Source organism: Anguilla rostrata, chromosome 10, assembly GCF_018555375.3.
Source record: "Anguilla rostrata isolate EN2019 chromosome 10, ASM1855537v3, whole genome shotgun sequence".
NCBI lineage: Eukaryota > Metazoa > Chordata > Actinopteri > Anguilliformes > Anguillidae > Anguilla > Anguilla rostrata.
In genome coordinates, this window is record NC_057942.1 from 42425405 (window position 1) to 42448909 (window position 23505).

General features: G+C 47.9%; 1 protein-coding gene across 8 annotated transcripts in view; it reads left to right on the forward strand.

Annotated features, from left to right (window-relative positions):
* grid2 (glutamate receptor, ionotropic, delta 2) overlaps positions 1-23505 on the forward strand; it is a 400155-nt gene that overhangs the window by 318716 nt on the left and 57934 nt on the right. For all 8 annotated transcript variants that reach the window (XR_010323876.1, XR_010323877.1, XR_010323878.1 and 5 more), the window contains exon 11: positions 466-778. Coding sequence is in view for 5 of the 8 variants with exons in the window: in XM_064297283.1 (XP_064153353.1) it covers positions 466-778 (313 nt within the window). In the remaining 3 variants the exon portion in view is untranslated. The remainder of the gene's footprint in view (positions 1-465; positions 779-23505) is intronic.

The window sequence follows — 23505 nt, forward strand, 5'->3', positions numbered from 1 at the left end:
ACAAGAAAATACAGGCTGAGACAAATAAGCGGTGGGACTTGCTGAAAATTTATTTAAAAAAATAATCCACCCCCGCTAGAAATGCCAGCTTGCTGCGTTCTTTGTAGGTCTAAAACCGAACGCTTAGTTTTCAGATCCATTGAAAGTTTTTTTTTTTTTGTTTCCTGAGCTTAAAATGAATTTCGAGTACCAATTAGATGTACACTTGAAATTAAAACTGCTAGGTGAGTCTCTGATGCTTTAGACTTTTTTTTTTTTACACGCACTCCCCGAGGTGCATTTTTAAAAGACCACAGAAGAAGAGACGTGCAGGCGGCCGCGTTCGCTCGCTCACGGGCCGGCGGGTGCAGGCGTCTGAGAGGCAAGCCGCTATGAGGCGATGGTTCGGCGGATAAAAGCTCCGCTCTTTGTCTGTGAGTTCGGTTAGTTCCTCACCCCCCCCTCCCCTTCTCTCCCCCCCCCCAGCGGGCGGACGTGGGCCTCTCTGCCCTCACCATCACACCGGAGCGCGAGGGCGTGGTGGACTTCACCACGCGCTACCTGGACTACTCCGTGGGCGTGCTCCTGCGCAAGGCGGAGCGCACGGTGGACATGTTCGCCTGCCTGGCGCCCTTCGACCTCTCGCTGTGGGCCTGCATCGCCGGCACCGTGCTGCTGGTGGGCCTGCTGGTCTACCTGCTCAACTGGCTGAACCCGCCCCGGCTGCCCATGGGCTCCGTCTCCTCCACCACCCTCTACAACTCCATGTGGTTCGTCTACGGCTCCTTCGTCCAGCAAGGTGAGGGGCCGCGGCGGGATGGGGGCGGGGCCTGGGAGGGGGCGGGGCCTGGGAAGGGGCGAGGTTTGTGGGGGTTGTGGGGGGTGGGAGAGGCTTTTCTTTATTTTCCCCTCAGCTTATTTCTCATATTTGCACATGTCCGGGACCTGCACGTCCATGCTCGTCAGCGCAGCCCTGCCCCGGGCAGACATTAGCCAGAGCAGCCGGAGGAGACTGCTGGTGGAAGATGAGACGAGCCCCCCCCCCCCTCCCTAATGTATGTCTGATTATGTACTGACCAGCGGGACCAGTGAACGCCACCCTTCCCGCGACGATCTGGAGTCTGCGCCAGACCACAGAGTTCCTCCATGCGCTAGGATAGCGTCTGAACAGGACGAGTCAGCCAGTGGCCCCAGGCGTTCACTTATAACATCAGGATTTGTTTGGGGGTGTGGCTGTGTAGTGGTGAGAATATGGAGCTGGGCGGCTGGCTGTGTCTGTAGGCAATAGGCTCAAATCCCCAGTGGGGGTGTTACACATACCGTAGACCTATAAACGAGGCTGGTGACCTAAATTGCTTAAGTTAATTTCCAGCTGTATAAATGGGTAATATGCAAATGGGAGACATTTGAGGGAAAGAATACGACACGGAGTGAATGGATAATGGGACCCACTTCACGTTAATTGTCCTTATTACCAGTATGAGTACGACTACAGTATGTGTGGACATAAAAATTTAGCTTCAGCATTAGGATGTTTAATAATATAATTTTTGGAGTTCACTGCTTGAACTTTGAATTCTTATCGTGCTGAAATACGCTTGTAAAATGTTTCACAGGTAGTAGTTACATTGTGCATACCAATGAGGTTAATAAGTACATAAAAATTGGCGTCATAACATAAGTAATAAGTAATAATGTACATGTGGTATTTTATGTTAACAAACAGTTCAAAAATGTTCTACAATTGGCAACAGTGTAGAAATATTCAGTGCCTCAGAAAGCAAAGAGGGAAAAAAGGAAAAATAGTTGGGGAAGGACATAGAGAGCGGGAGAGGAAGAGAATAAAAAGAAAACTAAAAGAAAGATGGAGGCTGAGATACAGTCGGAGACATGGTTGAGAGAAAAGGGGAATGGAGAGTTATTATATCCTGTAAGTATGTGTATTTATCTTTATGTTGAGCTTTCAGTAAGATTCATTCCCGGGCCTTATTCTAATGTGCATAAATACGTGGCTTTTGCAGACATCGTTTGTAAAAGAACTGCAGCATTGCTCTCTGGATCGGTGTTATCTGTGTTCTTTCTGGAGGATTGATGATAACATTGATGGCCTGTTTCGTTGTGGATTGCTTTTCTTTTCATCATAATTAAGATTATTAGTAATATAATTTGTTATTCAAACTAGAATCATTAATGCAGCCATGCTTCAAGCTAAACAATTGAATAATTTATTTGATCATCTGTCCAGAGGGACTGCAGCTCCAGCTATCAGCTGGGGACCTGGTACACACACACAGACACAGACACACGTGCACACACACACACAAGAAAACACTTGCATTCACACATGCACACGCACACGCACTTGCATGCGCGCACACGCACACACCTACACACGTGCACACACACACAATCAAACACTTGCAGTCACACACAGTGTGCACACATACAGTACACATACTCACGCACACACACATGCACACTCACGCACGCATGCACTCAAAACACACACACTCACACGCACTCACTGTCACACTCACACAGCATTTAATGCAAGAGCTCCACAGTCATATGTTTCTACTTTTTTTGAGGAGGAAGCTTTCTCTAACTGACAAAACTTTTGTAAGACGGGGACCGTGTGTCTGAGCGAGCGCGTTGACACGCCGCGGTACGTTTGCATTAGCCGTGGCGCTTTAATGTCTCGGGTGTTGACAGCGGGCAAAAAAGTTTTTTACGCCTTTTTTGCTTCATCTGATGAGTATCACCAGACGCAGTAAGTACAAATGAGCAGCTTTCTCAGACAGGTACGGGGTTTGAATGATCTGGATCAGGATGTCAGTCTGACCCAGTTTTTCACAATTAGACAAGTAGACGCGAGACTTACTTTCTCTGTCCTTTTTTTTCTGCAGGGAAAATTCTAATGGTATATACCTATTTTTATTCATCTTTGAGGTAGTCATTTATATTCCCTGGTTTAACTTTTCATTCAGACCATTTTATCTTCTTCCTCTGCATCACTCAGTCGTGACCTTAATTAAGGATATTTTTCAGGGGAATCGTTGAAAATAACACGCACCGCTCTCCTGCAAACAATACGATATAAAATGACTCATTCGAACTAAACTTGTGCAAACACGAAAAAAAAAAACAAGTAATCTACCTATTGATCCAATGGAATGCTCCATATTTGGGTACTTGAGGACTGACAGAAGCCAATGATGCTTTAACCTGGTGTTACCTGTACTCTACAGAGATGCTTTACCTGCTTAACCTGGTGTTACCTGTAATCTACAGTGAGGCTTTACCTGCTTTATCCTGCTGGTACCTGTAGTCCACAGTGATGCTTTACCTGCTTTATCCTGCTGGTACCTGTAGTCTAGTGATGGCAGTGTTGTTGGATGTCAATATCGAATGGCTCTAAGTTGACGTGTAGGAGTTTAAGAATTGAAGTTTCACACTGAAGGCAGCTCAAGGAGCTGAGGTGTTTTAGCGGGAAAAGCAACAGATAGCGCTGTAGCGAGGGATGGAGGGAGGTGAGAAGGCGGAGGACGTGTGGATAGCGTACGGAGCGAGGGACGGAGGAGGAGGAGGTAAGGTTGGAGACGGTGTGCGGCTGACACCTGCCTGAGGTTTTCAGAAGCAATTAAGGTGCAGGAATCGAGTTCCTTCAACCTGTGCTCCGTTCCACCCAAGGAGACGCGCACAGGCGATATATTCCGAGCTGGGGGGGGGGATGGAAGACAGGAGAGGAGAGGAGAGGAGAGTGGGCGGTCGAGAAAACAGTGAAGATGAAGTTGACGGCAGAGGAGGTGTTTGTGATGGAGAGGTGACAAGCTTGCATGTTAAACGCCCCCCCCCCCCCCCCTTCCATAACTTCTCTCATCAGTGACAGCCAAGTCTGGGCTGGGGAGGGGGGGGGGGATTATAGCGACGCAGAGTCTCTCTCACGGTGGCGGGAGCTCTCGGGCCGAGAGAACGGCTTTGCTTTGTGTCTGTCAACGGCGGCCCCTTGGGGGAGGGGGGAGTAATATGTGATTACCTCATTATTGTTTTATCCCCCGTTTAATTAATGCAGGTTGTCAGTGGGGGAGCACGGAGGCTCGTGCCGGCCGGAGAGATGAGGGAGAACGGGGTGGGGGTGTGGGGGGGGCACAGCACGGGGGCCTCGCAGTCGGTTTGGGGCCCGCGCTCTCCGCTTCTCAATTAGGTTTCACTCAGCGGGACACGCCTCTAAATACCTGGGGGGGCGATTTATCAGCCGTCACTTCCCTCCCCCCCCCCCACCGCAGCCCCCCCTCGCAGACACGCACACCACACTTCTAAAGACCCAGAACGCAGAGAGGCCTTAAAGCTCAGTTTTCAGCTACCCCTGCCCCCCCCCCCCCCCCCCCCGCCCCCCCCTCCCCCCCCCCCCCCCACAAGCCTTTCCCATCGTGGAGCTAGCGCGCGGTCGTGCCGCTAATCTTCTGTCCCGGCTGCTTTTCCATTGGTCGGTCTGTCGAGCCAGATTAAAAGCGGCAGCTCGTTCGGACGGCCCGTCTGGTGCTCGACCGGTCGTGAACGGGTCGCCGGCGGGGCGCAGCGAGCTGCTTTGGGGGGGGTGGGGGAGGGGGACAGCCTGTCAGTCGGCTCGGGAACCGTCAGAGACGGACGGCACGTCACGTCGCGTTTCCTGTTGGCGGTTGTCAGTCCCGCTATCTCAGCGTATCAGAATCACGAGTGTCGAGAAGCATAATGGCCGAATCATCCTGTCAGGTGATAACACTGTCCTCCTCAGTAATACTTACTGCACCAGTATTCCTTAAAAAACGTTCCCCAGGCCACAAATTTTCAACATTCTATTTGAAAAACTGGATGTGCGGGATCTAAGCTGACACCTTCGTGAAAATTTGCTCAGAAGAAAAAGCTTGTTATTTAGTCACTTGTGAGCAGTGTGCTGCACAGATGCAGACCTGGATATCGTCTCAGTATTTCATGCTCGTTAATAATGACCTAAGGAGTAAGAATAAGCCTAAAGCAGGCCCCCTTGTGGCCACCAGGTGAAGAGCCGTGCTGTGTAGGGAAATGGGCTTAATTTTTTTTGGCAATTATTAGTCACATAACACCACATAAAATCAAGATGGAGACCACAAAGTTTCTACAGAGTCCTTTTGCCTGGTATCGACTGTCCTTTAATTGGCTAGTTTCAAGATGAGATTTTCAACTGGACCCAAAGGTCATGGATACAGGTCCCAGCTTGAGCTACTAGTGCTGCTGTTGAACAGGATGTTCTGAATCTCTTCCTTAAAATGTCTGGGCTGTACGGATGGAGTGTATTTAAAGCCTCGTCTGTTTTAACTGCTCTGGATACGAGTGTCTCCTAGATGCCGTGGTGTTTTTTTCTCTCTCTCTCTCTTCTGCATGTGAGTGTAAGACATTGTGCACGTGGTTTGAGCACGTTGTGCACGTTGGACACGTTATTTGCACACAGCACTGTTACATCCGTGTGGTTCGGCAGTGGAAATCCATAATCAACAAAGTAAAGTGTCCTGTATGACGCAGTTTGGCACAGGTCCGTAAGTTGATAAAAGACATAAAAAAGATTTTATGGGCTTGGAGGGCTGTTTCAACAACCAGCACCCCCCCCCCCAACCTCTCCCCCCCCCACCCCTCAACCACTCACACAATGCGCCGCCAGCCTGACGGACGCGAGGCTCAGCCCATAGCCAGGAGCGCTGGCCTCTGCCGTCCCTGTAATCTCACCTTATCAGCTCCCGTCCGCCATTAGGATTCAGAGGAGACCGCCTCGCGCCCCTACACACACTCACCCGCGAAAAAAAGCTTTAAGGCGCCCGCGTCCCCCCCCCCCCCGGGTGTTCGGGGGATTGGTGCTTAGGAGAGGGACCTTTTAAGAGCTTTGAAGGACATGGTTTTCTTTTTTTTCGCAGGGCTGTTTTGTAGCGACGGCTAAAGGAAAAATGAAACAGCCCGTTAGCTGCGATTTCTCCGGCTAGCCCTCGGCGTTATCGCTGACCAGCAGGGCCCTGCCGCCGCGGCCTCCCGGAGAGCCGGGGGGATTTCGCTCCGCCCGCCGTTAGCCTTTAATCTGCGCGGGCGCGCGCCGGCTGACCCGCCGCGCTCCAGCCGCCCCGCCCGCTCTCTGCGGACCCGCCGCGCTCCAGCCGCCCCGCCCGCTCTCTGCGGACCCGCCGCGGTGACGCTGTGTTTGCCCGCGCCGCAGAGGGCCGGAGGGAAGAGCGCCGCGGGGCTATCGGTCCGGCCGCTGTGGAAACTGCTCAGAGGCACAGCGGACATCAGTGAGGCTCCTCGGATCATTTCATTAAATTATATACATATATATCATTTTATATATGCTCAACCCTGTGAAGAGTAGGCTTTTTGGAATGTTTCCCCCCCCAGTATCCTAAGCCAGTGTTCTAGAACTCCGTTGCTTTCAGTCCCCAGCAGTGATTGTGACATCAGCATTAGAATGTTCAGCTCAGAACATTCCAATCACATACTTCTGCTCTTCCGCCTCAGAGCTCGGTTCAGACCAAGGATTTCACAGCGCGCCGAGCTGCAACTGGCAACTCTTTGCAACAGTTTTAAACTCGCCACCTGGGATTGGACAAGTTGAATCACCTAGCAACAGCATGTGTCGGCATCAGACGTTCTGAGAGGGGTGGTTCACAATGCTGCAACTTCTCACTGCAACATTCTGGAACAGTGTCATCGCATTGTGAATCTTTCGGTCTGAACTGGGCTTAAATGGTTTAAAAAAACCCAGGGGAAGGACTTAGTTGGATGTACATTTGGAAGGCATTTGTAAATCTGCCTTTTAAGGCCCATTGACTTAGGAGTTTGTGTGTGCGCGTGCGTGTGCGTGCGTGCGTGTGTGTGCGTGCGTGCGTGCGTGCGTGCGTGCGTGCGTGTGTTACCTCCAAGTTAGACCCTTCCCCAGGGTTCATTTTCAATTACTTACTGACTTTTCCCAGAAAACATAATCAATTTCAAGCTCCAGCTGGGAATAAAGGGGGTGACATGCAGCTCGTTCACTGTGGAGTTCAGAACCAGACGTCCGCGCTCACACACTCACCACTGACCCTGTTCTCTCAGCCGAAAATGCACCATGAAAATGATGTTTTTCCTTTTTGAGTAAACGTGGAAGAAATATTAAATGTTCTAAGTGCTTGCTGGATGCACGTGTTAAACATGAAAATGCAAGCAACAGAAATGCTATTGGTGGTGGGGAGTGTGGGGCGGGGGGGGGGGCAGGGGAGGGGGGCACAATGTCTCCGGAGAGGCTTGTGTTGCGGGGCCAAGCACAAGATTGCTGATTTCCAGCTTCACCACCCCTTTCTGTTCTGATTAGCGAGCGCTCGCAAATGGGGGGGGGGGGGGGACGTGGCGGCTCAGGGAACGTTCTGGAACTTCAGGCCGGCCTCGTAATCGCGGCCGACAGATCAGCCGTAATTCTGATTTCCCAGCATGCTCTCTCCGGGGGTCGGTGACCTCTCGGGGCTGATAATTCCGTCTGTCCGCGATTGGCTGTGGCACGTGGTGGTAATGGTGAGGAGAAACACCCCCCCCAACATCCCCCCCCCCAACCCCGCCACTACCGCCAGAATGAACCCACTTTCAGTGCCGATGAGTCGTTTGTTGGGCCTGGCGGGGGCGGGGGCCTGACGGGGGCGGGGGCCTGACGGGGGCGGGGGCCTGACGGGGGCGGGGGCCTGACGGGGGCGGGGGCCTGGCGGGGGCGGGGGCCTGACGGGGGCGGGGGCCCAGCGCGTGAAGGAGCTCAGGAAACGATCGCGGTCTCGCTGGCTTATCTTTTTTTCCGCCTGGTGATGGACGTCAGCGAGTCGGGCCTCGATGTTAAAACCTCGTCCAGAGAGAGAAAACGAAAGGCGGTCCAACAAATCTGACGCCGAGCTAATTCTCAAGCATTTAACTGTCTGCTATGAGGGGGGGAGAAAAAGTCAATTTTGTGTTCCCTTTGAGCTTGTTATCCTGCACTTTACTGAAAAGCATTCTGGTCACTGGTTTGAAGGGTGCGCTGCATGGTTCAGCACAGAACCTAACCAGAACCTAAGGCTCTTAATATCTCGCTAGATAAGTCTGTAATATGTATCGTCATCGGTTTGCGGTGATACTGAATGTCGCTATTGCTAAGTTAAGGAATAATGTGTTCTGTCAACAGTAAAATTATTCAGAGAGCAGTGACTGTCAGTGCTGTATACTGTAACAGCTGCTACACTGCCGGGGGGGGGGGGGGGGCAGGTCAGGTGGGGAGTTCAATTTTTACATTTCTTAATTGGAAGGAAATAGCTCAGCTAGTTGATAAGGTCGTAAGGTGAGACGACAACAAACAGTCAGAATGCTAGTTAATACATTTCAATCAAATCTTTAATTGGGCAAACATGATGTCCAGATTGGCAATATGAAATTAAGGTTAAAATATTAATGAGCGTTTTTTAATTAATTAATTAATTTAATTTTAGTTTTTGGTCATTGAAAATTGCCTGTGATATTAGACAGAATTAGGTTTTAGAGTTGACCCACCAGCACTAACAGAAGCTACTTTAGGTCAGAGTGTCCCCAGATAGCAAGCCTATGTCTGACTCAGGGGAATTAATTACTGTAGATTGCTTTTACATGCTGCCTCAGCTACACCATGTTTAGTTTAGCATGCCCAGATTTTGATAAGCATACTACATACAGTTGTAAAAACTAGAGAAAAGCAAATAAAAGAGAATAATCCTAGGACTTAAATAAAAAGGCTCAAAGCACTTAAACTCTTTAGTCTAAAATGTGTATTCTTACAGAGGGTAATCAAAGCATGGCTCTGGTTATGAATATTATAATTTTTTTATTATGAATGCATCAAAAGTCCTTTATTTTTACTGTAAGCATTATGAGCTGAAACTAGCCACAGGCTACAGGTTGTCCTAAGAGAAGCAAGATTAGGGACGGCCCCCAAGGAATGGACTTGCCCACCCCAGCTCTTCAGACACAACTTGATGGCTCCAAACTCAAAAATTAGCGGAGAAGGGCCATGTGGTCTCGGAGTTGTGGCACGCCCAGAAGATGGCTTTCATCACGGACCCAGCTGAGAATTATTACGTGACTGACAGCGCCGCTAGCCTGTGATGCTGTTTATATGGGACGAGTGGGCGGGAGGCAATGTGGTGGAGGAGAGTCCATGCTCAGCTGTGATTGGATCACATCACCCTGGGCGGGGTAGTGGCACAGAGCCAGCAGGGCCTGTGAATTAGAGACTCTGAGAGAGAGACAGTGGGGGAGGACAGCGAGGTGCAGTAAGCCTTGTGCGTTTATTACAGTCTGCAGATAGAGGGCCTATAAAGCGCACGGCGTACACGCCCCCTGCCCTGCAGACATGTCCCGGACAGGGGGAGGAAAACCGAAGGCGAGAACGAAAGCGGGAATAAGCTGGAAGGTTGCGGCAAAGCTTTGGTGGTGGTGGTGGGGGGGGGGGGGGGGGTACAGTGCCACACCGGCCACGGAGGTATGGGGGGGGGGACAGCCGCGCCCTCCCTGTCCGTAGGAGCGCTCGTTCAAAACGAAGGACGCAAACGGGCGCAGGTAACCTGGCAACCTGAAAACGTCTCCGTTCGTTCTGAGGGCCTCGCGTCACCTTCTGTTCCACCCCCCTCGCCCCACCCCCCCTTGTCCCGCCCCCTTTTCCCGCACCTGTGCACAGGCCCTCGCCCCCACCCCCTCTGCTCCGCCCCCCCGTCCCATCCCCTCCCCTGTGCCAGTAAACACAGCTCAGAGTGCAGGCGGTGGAGGAGACTGCCGCTGTCCGCGGTGCTGAAGTGGGAGCAGACAGTCTGTCTGGCTCAGCTGATCACATAGGCAAGGTTAATGCCTTTGATCCTGTCTGATTCACTGCAGACAGAAATTTTAAAAAACCAAGTTTGACGAGAGAGAGAGTGAGAGAGAGAGAGAGATAGAGAGAGAGCGATAGAGAGAGAGAGAGAGAGAGGGGGACAGACTGACAGAGAGATAGAGAGAGAGGGACAGACAGAGATAGAGAGAGAGAGAGAGATAGAGAGAGAGAGAGAGAGAGAGAGAGAGAGAGAGAGAGAGAGAGAGAGAGAGAGAGAGAGAGAGAGAGAGAGAGAGAGAGAGAGAGAGAGAGAGAGAGAGAGAGGGACAGAGAGAGAGAGATAGAGAGAGAGAGAGAGTTCCCCTGTGAGGAACGGCATGTTGCTCCTCAGCTCTTTAATGTACTGAATTTAATTACCACCTTCATGCTTAGCGGGGTAGACAAACCGGAGTGTGATGTGAGCACTAAGCACAGCTCCTAACGGGGCTGAGGGGTTCTTGTCTGGGTCTCTTGTCTGGGGGGCGTTTTTTTAATCTCGGCTCTAGATTAAAAACAAGTTAAATCTAAGTTTCGATCCCGGCAGCAGGCAGGCGGACATTCGCCGGGGTTTAACCGGGTGATTTAGGCCTGATTTCCAGGCAGAGGGCTGCCGTTGCGCCAGGAAGCACGACGCTTCGCCCGAGGAGCTTCCGGACAAGTTAGTCGTATCCCAGACTGAACTGTGCCCACCTCGTTATACACTTCAGCGTTACATGCTGCCAGATGCACTTAATGAAAGGTTAAGAATGCCTTCTATAGCCGGTTTGCCAAAACTAAGACGTATGATCGTTATTTTAAGAATGTTCTTGCGTGGGGTTAAGCAAATTACACACCCCTGGGTAGCTGCTGTTGCTGTCAACACGCAGATTAATTTTCCTTGAGCGCACTTCTAAAAATCTGTAGACTAAAAGCTTAAATTGGCGAAAGAGGCCGTTCTCAGATGTTGAAAATGGCCTCTGTGGCCGTAAATTGGGGGGGGGGGGGGGGGGGGGGCTGTCGTTGCCTGAAAAGCACCGGATTGTCTTCGGCGCAGAAGTCGATGGGCAATCTCAGACGCTAAAGTGGTATTTATGGGGTACAGCGACAGCAGGGGCTTAAACAGATGTTTAAGTGCTGGTGGAGAATGGACGGGTTTATGGGCAGGGTTAAGATGGAGGTTTATGGTGAGGAAGGGAGGGTGAGGGTCAGATCCATGTTTTTGCCCCCCCCCCCCCCGAGCGCCAAGGCCGCGGAGGGACAGCCGCGGGAAGCTGGGGCGGCGGCTCGTATTTCACGGGTAGAGGTCAGCCATCACCGCGCAAGACAGCACCAATTTATTTATTTTTATTTTTTTATGATCGTTCTTTATTTCCTGTCATGAGTAAGAGGGGTTTTTTTTTTTTTTTTTCCTTTTTCCTTTTCTTCCCCCCCCCCCCCCCACCCGACCGCTTTCATGGCTGTGTTCAAAACACGGACCTGGGAGAGAAGGACTGAAACTGCACTTACAGGTGCCACAGACAGGAGCTCATTCCAAGGACACAGCCAGTTCCTTTCATTATATTATGTTCCATTTCTTTACGGGCTTTTAGCCAGACGCTCTTATCCAGAGCGACTTACGCAACATTTTTTCACACAGCATTTACATTCCATCCATTTACACAGCTGGATATATACTGAAGCACTCCCGGTTAAATTCCTTGCTCTAGTGCACTACGGCAGTGTCCTACCCGGGAATCGAACCTGCAAGCCCAGTAGGTTGCAAGCCCAGTTCCTTGGCTTTATGCTCGTTATTCTACGCCGCCGCCCCTTTCAAATTCGCTCGATGATCATCTGTGTCTGTTTGCAGCAGCCTTGGCCCCTCTTGTCCATTATTCATTTGGGAAGAGATGTATGTGATTGACGCAAACGACACGCCGCGATAGAGTAATAAGGAATGAAGGAGTCCGGACCCTTCTGGAATTAATTTCCAGCGTCTTCAAATCACTCCACTCACAAAAGGCCCGAGACAAAATGAGTATGAAAAATTGACAGTGACACCACTTAAATTAAATATTAACGGCTTTTTACAAAATTAGGACCGAAGCGAGCGAGGGGGAAGGAGCTAATGCGTGGAGGGTTTTCTGCTGCGATGCCACTCGTTCAAACAGTACTGCTGCTGAGCGCAGAAACTGGGACCACTGTACCGGTCCAGCCCAAATATGTAAACAGCTATAGCGCTATTCACAGGAAGCAGTGAATTATATTGGCATTAATGTGAGCATACATACGTATTATTATTATTATTATTATTATTGATTCATCCATCTGTTATCTAGACAGCTTATTCTTGGTCAGGGTCATGGGAGGGCTGGAGCCTATCCCAGCATGCATTGGGCAAGAGGCAGGAATGTACCCTGGTTAGGTTGCCAGTCCATCACAGGGGACACACATGCCATTCATTCACACACTCATATAACTGCAGGCAATCTAGAGGCTCCAGTAAGGCTAGCCTGCATGTCTTTGGACTGTGGGAGGACATGAGGAGAACACGCAAACTCCACACAGAAAGGCTCTCCCCAGGATTCAAACCCAGCACCTTCTTGCTATTGTTGTTATCTGACATTTCTTTCTGGCTGTAATACAGTAGCTCAGATGGGAAATTTTGCCTCAATTCTGTGAGGCTTTTGCGGGGAGATCAGGAGGCGCCTGATTGGCCAGCTGGGGTACTGTTCTGTGGGCCCAGGATTACCCTGGCAACCAAATCCCAACCCTCCCTGGACAATTATTTGTCATACAGGACTGCCGGTCATAGGCTGTGCCGCCACTGCCAGGATCCTGTACTGCCTGTGAGGTGCGTTACACCCTGTACTGCCTGTGAGGTGCGTTACACCCTGTACTGCCTGTGAGGTGCGTTACACCCTGTACTGCCTGTGAGGTGCGTTACACCCTGTACTGCCTGTGAGGTGCGTTACACCCTGTACTGCCTGTGAGGTGCGTTACACCCTGTAGCGGAGTGCGTACACCTGAGCTGTGGCACACCAGTACTGCTTGTGAGGGGCGTTACACCCTGTCAGCCGTGAGTCTACAACCCTGCCTGACAATGTACTCTGTGAGGTGCGTTACACCCTGTACTGCCTGTGAGGTGCGTTACACCCTGTACTGCCTGTGAGGTGCGTTACACCCTGTACTGCCTGTGAGGTGCGTTACACCCTGTACTGCCTGTGAGGTGCGTTACACCCTGTACTGCCTGTGAGGTGCGTTACACCCTGTACTGCCTGTGAGGTGCGTTACACCCTGTACTGCCTGTGAGGTGCGTTACACCCTGTACTGCCTGTGAGGTGCGTTACACCCTGTACTGCCTGTGAGGTGCGTTACACCCTGTACTGCCTGTGAGGTGCGTTACACCCTGTACTGCCTGTGAGGTGCGTTACACCCTGTACTGCCTGTGAGGTGCGTTACACCCTGTACTGCCTGTGAGGTGCGTTACACCCTGTACTGCCTGTGAGGTGCGTTACACCCTGTACTGCCTGTGAGGTGCGTTACACCCTGTACTGCCTGTGAGGTGCGTTACAATGCCAAGGACGAGTTCCGTCGCAATTTGAATGCAACCTGCTCTACCATTTATCTGCACACGTTTAGTAAACAACTCTACAGTTTGCCGATGCTGAAACAATTAATACTGTCGGTATTACTTGAAAGTGAGGGGAGTACAGTCAAGTATGTTCTCCTAGTTACATGAAAATTACATTATCTAGTATTTACATGAACACGTTGGCGAGGAGTAAACGTGGGAAAGCTATTAGACATTTTGGACGTCTTGTGTTTTTGTGGAGGAGAAGGAGAACTAGGGCTGAACTGGGTCAAACCGGACGTTGTACGCAAGCAGGTCCGTGAAGTGTGCTGTGAATGACAGGAGAGCTAAAGCCTCCCTCCCTCCCTCCATCCATCCCTCCCTCCCTCCTCCGTCCATTCTATCCATCATCAATTATTTCTCTGCTCGCTGCTTGATGGAATGATTAGAGTTGTCTGTCAGACAGAGTTCTGCTGTGGAAGTGATCCTGTTATTATTTTGATTACTGAATGCCTTGTTAGGGGCATTGGTTCATTTGCATTATAATGTTCTAAATGTGATGCCCACAAATTAGTAAAAAAATAAATAAAGTTCTCATGAAAATAGATAGCATTGCAACTACAGTTAAACACAGAGCCGTATATAGATATATACTGCTTGATGGAAGTCTCGTTTTCTTACTAGCTCTGTTCCTTACTGACTTACCTTGAAGAGCATTTCTGTCGGTCGCCCTGTACGCGACGTTTTTGGTGTTTTGGAACGCGCGTGTTTGTTCAAGTGCTTTTTACCAGATCTGAGGGAGTTTCGAGTGTAATTGCATTTTAATGTTTCTAATCCCCCTGTTTATTTTAGTCTAAGTGGTTTCCACATTTACAGATATATAAAGTCGTTCTACACTCAGGTTTATTATGCCCACCTGTTTCCTTATGTAAATTGGTCTGGATGCAGCCTGGACTGTGCCTGCATGTGGGTACACACAGGGAAATTAAAATTTAAGTTCATCGTGTTTTACAGTTATTCCAAGATATAAACCTATTTTGAGGACCTTCTTTTACTTTTTTGTAAATGAAACTCAGTGCTAGAGAATGATCAAATTATGAAATTGTAGCTATGTTTGTATGGTAACGCATTAATAATGGAATGTTTAACTATTCATGTAATGCTGTATCAGAAATACTAGTTATGTATATGTTATGACAGACTGATCGACTAATAATATTCTATTGCCATGTTATGGAAGTAGACGCTATCTTTCAGCGCTCACTATATGATATATATTTCATGTGATAGCTGTAAGCGAGCATTGGGTGAACACAGTGATTCTTCACAAGGCATGATAGGACAACATGAATACGTACTTTGACATCCATCGCAAAGAGTGGGGGGGTGGGGGGGGGGGTGGGGGGTTCCCTGGTGTCCTGGCTAAATTTCCAAAATGGCTCTCTACACCTACCATGCAATCAACCCCGAGTTTAATTGGCTAAAAGCTTGGAGTTTCAGAAAAGCACTATTTAAATTCAAGTATTTATTCTTATTCATATTCTTATTCTTATTATTACTTTAATCCTGTTTCTTCATAACAGAATATGACATAGAAATAGACAGTAGAGCACGGCAGTAATGGTATCCATTTGTTAATAAGAATGTATTGTGTTTTTTATTGTTAACAACCCTAAATTAATATAAAAATTTACTGCAACTGGGAATGAAAAACAAAACCAGCCAAACAATTACACAGGTTTTGCTGACTCCGTTATTTTTCCAGCAGTAAAGGGATATTTTTATTTATTTATTTTATTAATTTTTTTTTTTTTTTGCTGAAGCAGTCAAAAGGGACTGTTTTGCTTGTAATACCACCTTCTCGTCACACCCGAGCAACACGCTACTTCCACTAATAAACGAGTCACAAGCTGTTCCTCTGCAGCGACCAGAAGAAAAAAACTCCAGCGTGAGCACGGAAATGGAAGGAGACGTATTGTGCGTTTACAACGTGGCCCATAACCATCTGAGATTGATCATACATAAATATGTAAATAAATGAAGGCGTACAAACAAGTGGAGGCCTTGATACAGATTGCAAGATGGGACGGTGCATCTGCTCGCGATAAGGTTGACTTAGCTAATGGTGCTATGGGTGGCCCGGCTGCGGCTGTTATGCATAGCGCAGCTGACTGCAACGTGGGTGTCATGTTCAGGGGTGACAGGGATCGCGCAGTTGATTGTTACATGGATGATTGGCTAATGATGATATATTGGAAATGACACAGGTGAAATTTGTCTTATTGACCTGTCCTGCATACATGTAGTTATCAGGCGTTCACATTTGAATAGTTTCCGCGGTGATATTTTGTTCATTTTGTTATGAATGAACGCTTACTTCATTTCACATTTGAAGTAAATCATTTGTACAGCAGTTATTTGGAATGTGTTTATTTACTGGTGTAACATAAAATAAAATAAAAATAGTAATCCAAAAAGGCAAAATGGTTATTTGTTTTAGTTGAGTTATTCACACATTTGATGTATTTTGTCAGGTGAAATTAAATATAAATTGTAGCTGTGACACTTTTTAGTTTAGTTCAATTATATTTTCAAGAACTCATTCACTCACATTTACTCAATTTACAATTGAATTTGGGCTCTCAAGTGTCACAGTAATGCCTCAGAATGTATTTATCAATTTAGTTCACCGTAGCCTTGCGAAACGAGATTGACTCTGACATACACTTGCTTTCTCAACTGAACTATCAGCTGTAAGAGTGTGTTATAAAGATTACATTGCACCATTATAATTCGTATTTTGAGTATTAATGGTGCTGTATATTGTTGGAAGCATGAGCTCTCAGAGTGGCGATATAGTTGATTGGCCATGTTGTACAAAAGGCCTGTGATAGGTTGGTTCCAGTGGTAGTCTTTCTGTGTCAGAGGGGCGAAACCTGAAGCAGGAGATTGGCATAGAAGAATAAAGAAAGCAGTTATCAGTCGTTATCTTCTATTTCTCTCTCTCCTCTCAGAATGGATGACCCGTCACCAGCACAGACACTCTCTCTCTCACTCTCTCTCTCTCTCTCTCTCTCTCTCTCTTTCGCTCTCCCTCCCTCCCTTCATGGGAACATGTGCTTCTAGAACACAGGTGTGAAACTGCAGTCCTGGAGGGCCAAGGAAAACATTAAAAACACCCGCATACAGACACAGACACATATTTTGGGGGAATTTCTAACCTGCTGTCACATTACAGGAGTAATTGCAAGGGCGTCTGCTTTGATCCCAATTCAGGAGCTTCTTCTACCCACGAGAGGATAAAATGAGGTCTACCGTAGTCTCCTTTAACGGAGATAGGTGTTATAGAGGTATAGTATTTCATATATGCTGGATGGGGATAAAGTTTATGGCAGTTCCCTTTAAGTTCAGAAGGAAGCGTACGTGTGTAAGCTAATGCAGTGCATGTCAGTCTGTGCGCCTACATGTTCTGCTCCTAAATAAACAAGAGAAATGTCCCCGATCCATTGCTGAGCTATTTTATTACTCGTTGGCTCTTGTCTCCATGGAAACATGTACAATTGCGCATAACTGAAACTCACACATGCCACGGCTGGATTCTGGGGCTTTCATTTACAGAGTAAATAAAAAAAGATCAGACGTTTGCTATCTAGCATGTACAGTTAATTGGAGCTTGGAAAAATAGGAAGTCTGAAAATATAAAGCTCTTCACATGTGCAGTCGGTTTTGATTGTTTTCATTCTAATTAAAATTTTAAAAGTAATATTTTCTCACAACCATCTTAGACACTTTTTTGTTCTCAAGTCTCCATTTCTCAGATCTCATTTGAGGAAGGTTGAGAAGAGCACAAATGAATCTATGCTTTGACTTACAATGTGAAGGGGTTTAACTCTGGCCATCTGTTCCACAGCCAAAAACGAAACGGCATTTCGGGTCACGCAACGGAGGGAATCCATATATTCGCTTAATGTCGTGTTTTGCGAGGTATTTTGGTTTTGTATTTTTTGGCCTGTCAGAACTAGGATTGCATATCATCATGTGGACTCACTGACCTGTGTCCACAGCTGCCCTGACCACAGCTCAGATCTGCTACAGAACAGTCTTTGATAAGCGCAGCCAACGATTATGACAGCTATGCAGCAGCTGGCTCCAAAATTCCATTTAAAAAACGTCAGTACCACAATTATATTCTCCAAAAATAGTGTTCGGTCTTTTTGAAAGGAGCAGACTTTTCAGTGGAAAATGGAGGTAATCTTTGACAAAATTGTCCTGTGTGCGTATCTTCAAATGCCCAGACTTCAGCTAATTATTGTCTAATTTGAATTTCAATCTTTTAATTAGTTTGTGCTGTTAAACCCTGCTCACTTTCGCGAGCGAAACATTCAGCCCAATGTGCACATTCGAGTTGAAAGGTGTCTGGTGCTGTGCCTTTCAGCTGTAATTTTGGAATGTTCCTGTAGTCGAAGATCTGATGCTTCATGTTTATGATTACACGGATCACACAACTTTCTGTTGGTGTGCGCAACTTCTAAAACCGGTTGCTGAATATATTTGTGTCATAATGGGTGTCTGACGCCTAGACTTCAGACAGATTACAGTGTGTATGTGTGTGTGTGTGTGTGTGTGTGTGTGTGTGTGTGTGTGTGTGTGGCTGCAGTGTGTATGGGTGTGATCGTGTGTGTGCGTGCGCGTGTGCATGTGTGCGTGTGTCTTTGTGTGTATTAAGGATTCTGCTTGCAGGTATGTCAGGATATTTGTGTTTATGCATGCATGTGTATATACATATGCGTGCATGTGCATGTGAGAGAGAGAGAGAGACAGAGAAAGGGAGAAAGTGAGAGAAAACGGGTGAAGACCACAGGCAGTGCTTAACTGTGAAAGGCAGCGTACGTCATCTCCCATAATGAGGATGGCGGGCCTGTTCCTCTGCTCTCCTCCAGTCGTTCCAGGCTTCAGTGCGCTGGCATGTCCTGAATCTCAGAGCACCTGACGGAAGTGGGGGGGGGGTGAGCCTCAAATTGATTTTTCAGTGATACCGGGCAGGTTATCTTTAAAAAATAATTTGCTTTGCAGGGTGCCGAAATGGTTTTATGCTGAACGAGACGTGACGAGATGGCGGCGTCTCCTTACCGTTTTTTTTTTTATGTACACGGCGCGGATTGAACAAGCAGATATTACCGCACAACATTCATTTCCTGTCCGCCGCGCTTTACTTCCTGAAGGAGGAAGAGTGTGATGGAAGCAATAACTCCCGGGGGGGGGGGCGATGCTCTGACACGCTTTAACGGAGAATAGATTGCCTCGCGTATGAATCAGGGGCCGACCTCGCTGTTCAAACATCAGCGTTTCCCGCTTCACCTCCGCCGCCGAACCTTCGCTAACCGCCGCCAGCCCGCCCGTCATCCCATTTACAATTTAATAAATCCGTCTGATCTAATCTCTCACTTGCCTCCAGGACTGAATGACATACGCAGATACATGTACGTAGATAGGTGCACGCGTGCATTGCCGAGTCGCCCAACGTCTATGTCGGTTTCGTATGGATCGCGGTAATTCATACGCAGGTATTTCTGGGGCGTTCTTTGGAGACGCGGGCTGAGACGCACGGCGACTCGGCGGCCGTCCCGACCCGTGGAAATGACTACGTCCCATTTGACGCTCGAGTGGCGGGATGATATTCCAAGATGGTGCGAATCGATTTTCGTATTGCTGTTGTTTTTTTGCTTTTTTTCCCCCAACTCCCAGGAGATGCATCCCAGCTCATCGTTCCCGTTGTACATCTGGAGGGTGTTTGCTACCCATCCCCACGCCCCCGCCCCCTTCTCCTTCCGTGTGGTCCCCCAGACAGCTGCAGCTAAAGAAATCTCTTATGAGTGTTGGTATTTATTTATATTTATTTTGATGATTTATTGCACTCAAATTTTCCAAGGGGGTGGCTGCATGGCGAGATAGCACTTTGAGAGCGAGGCCAGTGCCTTCAAAGCGTAAACTGTATGCAAATTGATGCCATTATTTGCCAGCTAGCCTCATAATGGGTTACTTGATGGGTTGAATAAATTGCAGTCGCACGGAACCGGGGGCCCTGGCTGGCTCCGCACCAGGAATGTAAAGGTAAAGCGCGGGAGGCTAGCCGCGCTTTCTCCCGACACGAACGCGAGCGCGTTTTTCCTTAAGCTATTTATCACCGGGGGCCCGCTCTCCGAAAGAAAGAAATTAAATAAATAAAACTAACAGCGCTCATCAGAAACTACAATCTGGGGCTCGGGAGGTGCCTGGGAGATTTAAAGCTTTACAAGGTACCAACATATAAACCTTTGAATGTTCTGGGCCAGCAGCTTCAAAGCACTTATTTGAAGTTGCTGTAACTGCTGAGTGCTGAGGAATCGGGGGGGTGTCGAAGGCAGGCGGGCCGGGTCGGGCGGGAGCTCCTTCCTTCCGCGTTTCATTAATTTTATCTGACCCCCTTTCGCCCGGGACGGGCCCGGGACGTCACGCCGGGGCGCGGTTTCGTTTCTCAGCAACAGAAACAAAACGACACGGTGTGTACACTTAACTCACCATACACACGATGCACTCTTGTGCTAAATTTCCTCCATACCATCCCCGCATGCATATGAGGAACTGCCACTTCCTCTTTACACCGCTGTAGTTTACGCAGATTTTCTGTAATGGGGCGGGGCAGGGCAGGTGGGGGGTGGGCCTTCACAAGGTCTTCTGGCTCTGTTTAAATGGCTCACAGAGGTGCAAACAAAGGCAGTTAAAAGCTCAAAGTGTGTGAGCGAGGCTGCGGTTTAGACGAGCGTGATTAATTGCTCCGGTGGCATACAGCCCGCAGCCGCTACCCTGCACGGGCATAATGGGCGACCTCTTTGCGCTGTAATGAGGTTACTGAAAATGTCAACGACCTTTATTGACCTTAATGGCTTTTTGGGGAACATTAAAGAAAATAATGAATAAATAAATAATATCACCGACCGTTCGTTTGCGTCTCCGAACCTGTGCGTGATTTGGCGTGGGAGAAAGTCTTGCGGAGCTATAGTCATAAAAAGGTCATCAACAAAATAAGGACTGCAAAAAGGTTATAGACAAAATAAGGACTGCAAAAAGGTTATAGACAAAATAAGGACCGTAAAAAGGTTATAGACAAAATAAGGACCGCAAAAAGGTTATAGACAAAATAAGGACCGCAAAAAGGTTATAGACAAAATGAGGACCGCAGCGCAGGTAATCAGGCTCGCCCGCCACGCTACACCGGCGTACGCTCCCGCTCGTTACCGCGGTGACAGAACTCCGTTGATTGGTCCGTACGGAGAGGTGTGGCTCGTTCGCCCGGCACCTCTGTGAAAAGGGTTGACATCGTATGAAGTGCCGTGCGCTTCATGATCTTTCCCCCCCCCCCCCCATCCTTCTGATGAATGTGCCGTTTCTACGGGAAGCGAAGGAAGTTAGCCAAGCCGCTAACTGACAGGTGTTGGGTACCTCCGCTAACTGAAGCTCTGCTAATGGGGACGGGAGTGTAAGTCAGTTCTGGTTGGAAAAAGTTTCGGGTGGCTGGATTGCGGTTAGAGCTTCCCTGCGCGTGTTGCCAAGGTGACGGGTCGGGGGAACGCGGTGAGCCGGGTTGGGGGGGGGGGTTCGTTCTTTGGCGGGATCTCCTCGAGCCTCGGCCCGGCCGGCCGCCCCTCCCCTCCCCCTCTCTCACCCGCCAACTGGGAGAGAGTCTGAGGGAGGCTGGCCCCACGCAGTCACCCCGAGATTCGTTTACGGGCGTTTCCAGCGACCGTGAAGGGCCTCTCCGTATGCTTCATGGGCTTATTGAAAATTCGCTTTAGCCCCTCTGCCAGCGCTGAGAGCCCCTTTGCCCAGCAGTCTGCGAAATCTCGCATGGCTCTGCTGTTTTGAGCCCCGAGTGGCCGGCTAGCTAGCTGACCAAACATCTGGTCCCTTTTCAGACGTCCACTCTGTATACTTTTGTTTTCTTGTTTTTTTAGCACAGAATGTCATCAACGTTGAGCTCTGTTATCCTACGGCTCTATTCTCCTTTTTTTCTCTCTTCAAAGCTAAAAAAAAATCAATACTTGCATGCAAAGGCTGTGGCACCTCAGGAGAGTCCAATAGTGGAATGTGATTTCAATCAATGAATTTTTTTTATCAAGTCCATAGGTTAACACTGGTTCATTCAAATAACCTGCCTAAAAGAGCATTTTCCCCATCTCATTCTGGAAAGGAAGTCCTCCCCCTCCCCTTCAATTGCTTGGACAAAAGGCTGATCTTATATACCAAAAAACAACACAGAACACAGAAGTTCAATTTTTCATGAAAACTACTCACACTTTTGGCTAAATGTGTACATTTGCGTCTAATCGGGTGAAGACATTGTGCATTGCCATCCTAAAATACAAACATCAAATTGGCTAGTCTGAAACATAATTTTTAGTCATTGAAGCATGATGACAAATGAATCTTTAACATACTAAGTGAGTTAATTTTAACCTCATTATTTTGTGCACCACTCCCGTAGGACCAAGTTTGTTTGCATTGCTGCAGACACTGAAAAATGCTGCTCCAGCAGGTGTGAACCATTCAAACAATAAAGAAAGTAAGCTGCATTGTAAAGCTATTTTTTTACCAGATGTTGAACTACTACCCAGTTTGAAATTGCAGCACACAGGGTTAGGGCTAGGGTTAGGGTTAGGGCTAGGGCTAGGGCTAGGGCTAGGGTTAGGGCTATGGTTAGGGCTAGGGCTAGGTTTAGGGCTAGGGTGAGGGTTAGGGGGCTAGGTTTAGGGTTAGGGCTAGGGTTAGGACTAGGACTAGGGTTAGGGTTAGGGTTAGGGTGGGGGGGGGGGGGTTACATCATTGTAATCGCTTACAGACTTACTTGAGGAACACGATTAAATCGGCAACCAAGACCATGACCAGGGACTGCTTCCCGTTGATGCAGATTTGGACGTAAATCTACGACTGTTTCCTTATAGTTGTGTACAGTGATGCATTGAATGCCTTGCATTCTCAAAAAGGCAAAGCTTTTTTCCACAGTGAACACTGACTTGCGATAAGCTTTTGAAAAAGGCCATAATGACAGTAGACATAGCATAGAGACTTGAGAAGAGTTTTATATCTTCTTTGCTACCATGGTAACATGTAGGTAAACTGAGGTTTGATTTGTATTTTTTGTACATTGCAGCAATGATTTAAAGAGGTATTTCACCCTAATTCAACATTTTTACGGTCGTCTGGATATCTTAAAGACATATTACCCACAAATCCTCATGGTAGGTGTGAATTGAACTTCGATGGGTGGTGTGGATGGCTGACGTGTAAATTAACCTTTTCAGAAGTAGTAAATTGTATCTCAACCTTTCCTTTCCCGTTCTCTTATTTTATCGATATTTTTGCATCAGATCTAAAGAGCATGATGTAAGGCAGGGGTCCCCAGTCTTGTCCGAAAAGGGCCGGTGTGGGTGCAGGTTTTTGTTCTAACCCAGCGCTAAGACTCCTGATTCTACTAATTAACTAATTAATCAATCAAGACCTTGCTAAATACGATCAGGCCTCTTAGTGTTGGGTTAATACAAAGACCTGCACCCAGGATCCGGCGGATAAGACTGGGGACCCCTGATGTATGGTTAAACTGTATGGTTTCCAGGGTGTGCTGGTAAAGATTGTATCAATAAAGCGTTGTGTCATTCCATGATGCAAAACAGATTAACACATTAAAAATTAAACTTGTTAGTAGCTCTTGTTTTATTTTGTTTTCTGGCTTTGTTTTGCATAGTTAATAGGCTGCTAATAGGGTAGAGAGCTAGCCATTGAAGACCCGTGTGAATTGCTTAAAGATTTTGCTTGAATTTTCATATAAATGGATTTGTGGCTGATATGATGACTACTGGCTTGTTTGCTGCCTAGGTATCTAATTGCAGGATTGGTATCTAATCCTGCAAGCTATCTACTATCTAAACATGAGTATCAAGCTAGTGACCTGTGAGTTATGTAGTATAACCTTTGGTTAGAAAGCTGCTTAAAACTTTTGTGCCTGGTGATACATGTGAATCTTCTGTTTTTTTTTTTTTGTTTTTGTTTTGGACAGTAACTGCTATCCACATTTCTAGTCATGGCCACACATATA